The sequence below is a fragment of the Myotis lucifugus genome, unplaced genomic scaffold (genome assembly GCF_000147115.1).
Source record: "Myotis lucifugus unplaced genomic scaffold, Myoluc2.0 scaffold_716, whole genome shotgun sequence".
Classification (NCBI taxonomy): Eukaryota; Metazoa; Chordata; class Mammalia; order Chiroptera; family Vespertilionidae; genus Myotis; species Myotis lucifugus.
This window is the reverse complement of record NW_005871764.1, coordinates 182001-189075: the sequence shown is the minus strand read 5'-3', so window position 1 is coordinate 189075 and position 7075 is coordinate 182001. Positions and strand designations below refer to the sequence as shown.

General features: G+C 56.9%; 1 protein-coding gene across 1 annotated transcript in view; it reads right to left on the bottom strand.

The window, feature by feature from the left end:
* Window positions 1–5692, bottom strand: part of LOC102424262 (E3 ubiquitin-protein ligase TRIM38-like) — a 9091-nt gene extending 3399 nt beyond the window's left edge. Inside the window, exons 1-3 of the mRNA XM_023746664.1 lie at window positions 5010–5692; window positions 3562–3657; window positions 2606–2836 (exon numbers count right to left, since the gene is read on the bottom strand). Coding sequence (XP_023602432.1) covers window positions 2606–2836; window positions 3562–3657; window positions 5010–5432 — 750 coding nt within the window. The 5' untranslated portion in view covers window positions 5433–5692. The remainder of the gene's footprint in view (window positions 1–2605; window positions 2837–3561; window positions 3658–5009) is intronic.
* Window positions 5693–7075: the final 1383 nt, after the last annotated feature.

Sequence of the window (7075 nt, the reverse complement as noted above, 5' to 3'; positions counted from 1 at the left end):
GGAACACCAGCTGATGGGCTGCTGCTCCCTCCCAGAAGCACAGGGCAGGCCCGGCCTTCGGTTCGGATGGGATGGGCCTTATACCCTGGTCGGCAGGGCACCTGGATGACTCTGAAGAGCAATCCTGTTCTTTTAAATCTTAGGACACACACACTAACGGAACAGGGGCACGTTTCTTACATGGGAACAGGGGGTACGTTTTTGTTAAGTTTCCTTCCCAGGCCCTGAGCGAAGTGACTGGGGAGGTGACTGAGCTGTGAGGCCAGCGAGCAGAACCCATGAGCAGGGTCAGGCCCACCCACCAGGAGCCAAAACACCATCTGACCAACAGCATCTCCTCGCCTGGGGACTGAGGACAAGAGCTGACGGCTGAGACCCCCAGGGCTGCACACAGCACCCAGCCCTTCCCCTTTATAGTCCGGTCCCTGCACCTGCTGGGAGACAGGACTGGATGGGTGTAAGCGCCCTGCCTGCTGGGTGGGCCGCCTTCTCAGTAAACAAATGCCTTTTCTGACTCATCCCTGCCTTGGTGACCGGACACAGCGACAGGCAGCCAAGCCCACCCGGGGGTTTCTGGGTAACAGACGGACACCCCGGGCAACGATCCCCACTCTGGCCTCTGGACGGTCAGCACAGCAGGACACCTCTCAGTCTCTGAGCCTGGCGCCTCCTTGCTGAGGTGCTGGGGAGCCTGCGGCTGCTTAGGGGGGTGGGGAGCCCAGCAAGCTCCCTCTGGCCTCACCTCCCTCAGAGCGCACCTGCCAGAGGCCACCTGTCATAAAGCCTCAGGGGTGGGTGGGTGCACGGCGCCCAGACTGGGCCCTGAGGTGGCGGCCACAGTGACCCAGGGGGCAGAGCAGCCATGAGACATGGTCACCCTGAGGGGTGCCCCCCAGTTCCACCAGCCGGACCTGGGACCAGCAGCGGCCGGGGAGGTTCACCTTCCTGAGGCTAAAAGTGAAGCATAGTAACCTCCATTTTGTATAGAAAACTGCTGTTAAAATTCTCTGCTGTTGTTAGATAATCCCTTGTTCTGTAAACTCTGTCATTATAAACTATGACACTTTAAGACAGTCTGTTATTCTGTAAAATAACTTTGTTTTTAGTTCAAATAATAGAAAAAGATCAACTTAACTGTCTGACCTTGCAAGCTACCATCCAATGTAATAGACTAAAATAGACTAATACTGATAATAATTATGGCACATACAAACTCATTATGTATTCAAGGTTACAACTGTCTGTAACAGTAACTCACAGAGAGCCCTTTGTAATATCTGCAAAGAGGCTCAAAAGGTATAAATACCGGAAACTTCCTGTATGAGTTGCTCGGAGATTTGGAAAGAGACACCTCCCTCAGGGCCCCACACAATAAACGACTCCTAGTTAATTGGCTCATTAAGGCCTCTTGTCTGTCATTCGATGATTTACCATAAACAGAAGGAGGGCCCATCAGGCCAGGCTCACCCATCACTCATGAGGCGGCCCCACCTGGTCTCCGCCATCACCTGCCCGTCAGGATTCTGTGCCCCTGGACACAGGCACCTGGGAGTGGAAGCCATCCCCTGAGCCTGTTCGGCCGAGGAACCCACCCCCCTACCTGCAGGGGGATTTTATTTTTCTTGATCCTCACCCGAGGATAATTTTCCAGTGATTTTTAGGAAGAGTGGGAGGGAGAGGGAGAGACAGAGAGAAACATCGATGTGAGAGAAACACATCGATTGGTTGCCTCCTGCACAAGCCCTGACCACGGCCTGGACCAGGGAGGAGCCAGCAATCAAGGTACGTACCCTTGACCAGAATGGAACCCAGGACCCTTTGGTCCTCAGGCTGATGCTCTATCCACTGAACCACACTGGAGTTTTGAGCCAAATTACAATTTTCTGATTTATACATAGAGCGCTATAGACCAGTGGAAGCCACCTTGTAGATTTTATATTCTGTTCAATATTCTAAAAAAAATAGCCTTAGCCCAGCTGGTGTGGGTCAGTGGTTGAACATCAACCTATGAACCAGGAGGTCAGGGTATGATTCCCTGTCAGGGCTCATGTCCAGGTTGCAGGCTCAATCAATGATTCTTTCTCATCATTGGTGTTTCTATCTCTCTCTCCCTCTCCCTTCCTCTCTCAAATCAAATTTAAAAAAAAACATGTTAAAAAATGATAAGAAATAAAAATAAAATAAATTTGCCTTTATGCCCTAGCCGGTTTAGCTCAGTGGATAGAGCGTCGGCCTGTAGACTGAAGGGTCCCAAGTTCAATTCAGGTCAAGGGCACACGCCTTGGTTGCAGCCTTGATCTCAAGCCTAGAGCTGGGCACCTGTGGGAGGCAACCAATCAATGTGTCCCTCTCCCATCCACGTTTCTCTCTCTGTCTCTCCCTCTCCCTTCCACTCTCTCTAAAACCAAAGGAACAATATCCTGGAATGAGGATTAACAAAATGACTAAATAAGAATAAGAGAAATCTGCCTTTGAATCCCCCAAACTGATGTGCCACCACTGAACGAGGCAGGCGGTCCTCTGTTCCCACGACCCCCCTCCCCCCAATTCCCCTTCAGGAGCTCAGGACCCGCCCCCTTGGGGTCCTCCCAGGGCTCAGCCTCACCTGCAGCAGCTTCTGGAAGGAGCCCTGGCATCGCTCCTCCAGCTCCAGGATGTGGCTCTCGAGCTCGAGGCTCTGCTGCCCCAGGTCGGCCTCACTGCCCCTCAGTCTCTGCAGAGTGCGCTGTTCCTCGCTCTCCAGTCTCCACAGGTACGACCTCTCCTCCTCCCTCAGGAAGCTGTGCAGGTTCTGGAAGTCCACCTGGATTTTCTGTCTCTGAGCCTCTATCTTCTCCTACAGTCAAGAGAGGACGCTCAGCCCGGCCGGCGGGGCTCAGTGGTTGAGCGTCCACCTGTGACCCAGGAGGTCACATTGGATTCCCGGTCAGGACACAGGCCTGGACTGTGGCTCCATCCCCAGTGGGGGGCGTGCAGGAGGCAGCGATCCATGATTCTCTCTCCTCTTGGATGTTTCTATCTCTCTCCCTTCCTCTCTGACATAAATACAAATATAAAATAAAGTAAAAAAGAAAGAAAGCTGGAAACCCAGTGGGGACGGCTCTCAGTAAACAGGCATGTGATCCTGCGGCTCCGACAGGCACTGGCCTCCTGGCCATTTCCTGCTGGAAGGAGGGGGGGGGAGGGGATGAGCTCTCATCGATGTGGACAAGGAGGACAATGGCTTCTTCTCGGGGCTCCACCTGCTGCTCTGGTTCAGTGACACCATCCCTGTGCTTGGCCCGATCAGACCCTACGCCTAAGCGCCAGGACAGACAGAGCTTGACACCAAGAAATCCCTGTTCTTTTTGCTGTTGTTGTCGTTAATCCTCACCCAGGATATTCTCTCCATTGATTGTTAGAGAGAGGGGAGTGGCAGGGAGGGAGGTGGGGAGAGAGAGAGGAACGTCAATGTGAGAGAGACATGGGCTGTTGCCTCTTGCACACGCCCGACTGGGGGGACTGCACCTGAGCCCAGGGGGGTGCCCTCCAGCGGCCAAGGGGAGAGCCCCCCATTCTCACCTTCCACTGGGTGATCTGCTTCGCCGTGAAAGCTTTCTGGTTCGTGCATTCCTCTTCCAGCTGCCTCAGTTTCCTCACTGCTTCCTGGAGCTTTTCCTGGAGGAAGAAATGGAATGACCCTTGCTGACCACATCTCCCTTCTCCCTCTGACGGGAAGAACCTGGATGTCAGTGCCCCGGGCTCTCTCTGTCCCTGTCACCCTGACCCTCCTCTCGGCTAATGGCCAGGACACCCTGTGGGGGGACCTAGACTGAGCTGATGGAAGGCTCGGTGACACCTGCCTTTCCCTACACGCCCCCGCCCCCTGGCTGTGCGTTTGCTGTGGGCCCTCTCACAGGAGAGCCCTCTTTTCTCAGCACTCCTACATACCGTAACCTTTGAGATAGGTAAATATATGTATATATTTCTATTCCTCTTGAGAAGAAGAGAGAGACAGGAACACCAATGATGAGAGAGAATCATGGATCAGGTGCCTCCTGCACGCCCCACACTGGGAATGGAGCCGGAAACCAGGCACGTGCCCCGACCAAGAATCCAACCGTGACCTCTTGGTTCCTAGGTTGATGGTCAACCACTGAGCCACGCTGGCCGGGCCACATGGTTAGTGTTCAGGCTCCGTCAGGACTCACCTCTGGGAGGGCTCCCGAGACCACCCGCACCCGGGTCCCCTTCCCACCCCCCAGGCCATGGAGGCCGGGCAGTCCTTCCGCTGGTGCGTCTTCCCTACTGGACGGCAGGCTGTCCACGAGGTGGCTCCTGGTCCCTGTGCTGTCACTCCCACGCGCCCCTGCACATGGCGCCGTCTCATCACATGCACCCGAGAGGAGAAAAAACACACAGGTGCGGCCCTGGCTGGTCGGGCTCAGTGGCTAGAGCCTCAGCCCAGTACCATACCAGTCAAAGGCATGAACCTCGGCTGCCCTTTCCGGGCCCTGGTCAAGGCGCCTACAGGAAGCAACCAATCCGTGTCTCTCTCAGATCGATGTTTCTCTTTCTCTATCCCCCTTCCTTCCACTCTCTCTAAAAATCAGTGGGAAAATAGCGTCAGGTGAGGATTATCAAACAAAACAAAACACCATGCATGTGTGGGTTTGAGCGCATGGGGCGCTGGAGCTGGGACCAGTTCATCACGCAGCCGGGACCTACATGAGTCTGACTGTCCGGGGAAGGTGGGGCTGGACAGGCAGGACTTGACTCAGGGAGGACCCACCCTCAACCTTCCCGCCCCTCTCTTCTTCCCCACTTACCACCCCCACCCTACCTCCTGCTGGAAGAAAGAACCACACGAGGAAAGCTAGAATTCAGGGTCCCAACCTTGGCCTCCGGGCTGGATGATGGGGGTATTGGCATCCGAGGGGGCACTGGGCTGGATGAGGGGGGTCTCGGGGTGCAGGAGGGGTCACTGGGCTGGATAAGGGGGGTCTCGGGGCGCACGAGGGGGCACTCACCCTGTAGCCAGGGCCCGCGTCCTCCACGAGCGCCGTGTTGTGGCCCTTGTGCCGCCCATCGCGCTCACAGCGCCAGCAGATGAGCTGGCCCTCGTCCTCGCAGAAGAGATGCAGCCGCTCCCCATACTCCTGGCAGGACAGCTCCTGCTCCTGCTCCTGCTCCCGGAGGGCGGCGATGAGGCTACCCAGCTGCTTGATGGGCCTCAGGCTGCCTTTCCGGAAGGGAGCCCGGCACTGGGGGCAGGAGAAGGTCTTGGTGTCCCTCTGGCTCCGCTGAGAGGAGTTCAGGCCCATGAAGCACAGGAGGCAGGCCTGGCAGTAGCTGTGGCCGCAGTTGATGCTCACGGGCTCGGCCATCAGGTTCAGGCAGATGGAGCAGGTGGCCTCCTCCCGCATCTTCTTGCTGGCAGAGGCCGATGCCATGCCTCTGCCGGAAGCTGCAATGCCGGACCCAGAGGCTCCCACAGCGGAGGCGGCGCACCGACCCCGTACTTCCTGTGGGCGCCCGGCTGCCAGGCCTCACGGGCCTTGAGGTCTTATCTGGAGGGAAGAAAGGTCTGCAGTGTAGACGCTGCAGAGAGTGCAGCTGTGCTGTGGACTAGGGTGGGGACCCCAATTCCATTCACTAAAATGAAACAGAATTTAACATTCAGATGTAGCCTCACCCGAGGATGTTTCTCCATTGATTTGTAGAGAGAGTGGTAGGGAGGGGGGGAGGCAGAGACACACATCCATGGGCTGCCTCCCACACTCACTCCGACCAGGGCCAGAAATGGAACCCGAAGCCCAGGTACGTGCCCTTGATCGCAATCGAACCCAGGACCCTTCAGTCCACAGGCCAAGGCTCTCTCCACTGAGCCGCACCGGGTAGGACTGGTCACATTTCCATTGATTCATGGCCACCGGGGGCTGCAGGAAGCCCCAATAGAGACCATCCATCAGGGGAAGCTGGTGTTGGAGCCCAGACACAGGGAGGGCGAGAGTGAGGCGGGATGCCCCAGGGACCCAGTGAGGGGCTGGGGGACTCTCCCACCTGAGGAACATGAGGGATAATCGGAATAACTGGTTCCAGGACCGTTTCTTTGCAACTTAAGGAACTGGGTGGTTCAGGACGATTCCATTGAAGCAGCGACTGTGGACCTGCTGAGCCTCCGCACCCCCAGCCTTCCCCCCGACGGCCCCCCACAGAGAACAAAGGCTGGGCAGCGGGCTCAGTAGTTAGAGCGTCCACTGTGCACTGACGTGTCCCGGGTTCCATCCCGAGGTCTCTCTCTCTCTCTCTCTCTCTCTCTCCCTCTCCAGCCGCCCTCCCTTCCTTTCTCTGGAAGAAACAATAGAAAAAATCTCCTCCAGGGAAACCCTCCCAGGATGACCCCGAGGTAAACACGGCACCTGAGACCCAGTGAGTCCCTCCAGGCCTCCCTCACCTGAGAGGCGCCCGGCCTGCTGGCTCAGTGGTTTAGCGTCAGCCTTTGGACCAGGAGGTCAGGGTTCGATTCCCAGTCAGCGCACAGGCCTGGCTTAGAGGCTCGAACCCCAGTGGGGGGCGTGCAGGAGAAACATCACCAGTGTGTCTCTCTCTCCCTCTCCCTTCCTCTCTGAAATCAATACAAGTATTTTTTAAAAAAAGGAAAGACCTGGGCTGGGCAGAGGGGCGGGTCCTGGAAGCCCAGTCAGGTGACCTCTCTCCTCCAGCCAGGACTGTCTCCCAGGAGAAGTTCCAGGCACCTGGAACCCTGGGGACCAGGGGAGGGGGGAGCAAATGGGAAGACAAGACACCAAGGTCCTCCAGGGAGGATCCAGGAACCTGAGAGTGAAGGAGGGACCCTGGGACCCTGGGACCCTGGCCCGGGGCTGCAGCTCCTGGAGAGCCAGGACTGCCCTCCTGGGAGCGGAGGGAGGCGGGCAGCTTGCAGATGGACCTTCCTGGGACCTGACAATGGAGGGAACACAACCAGGAATCACTGAGACCCCTGGACCCTCTTCCTCTGTAACCAGGCGGCCTCGGGAGCCTCAGAGAGTTTCTGCTCAGAGTCCCTCCCGGGCGGTGATTTCCCGGGGACACA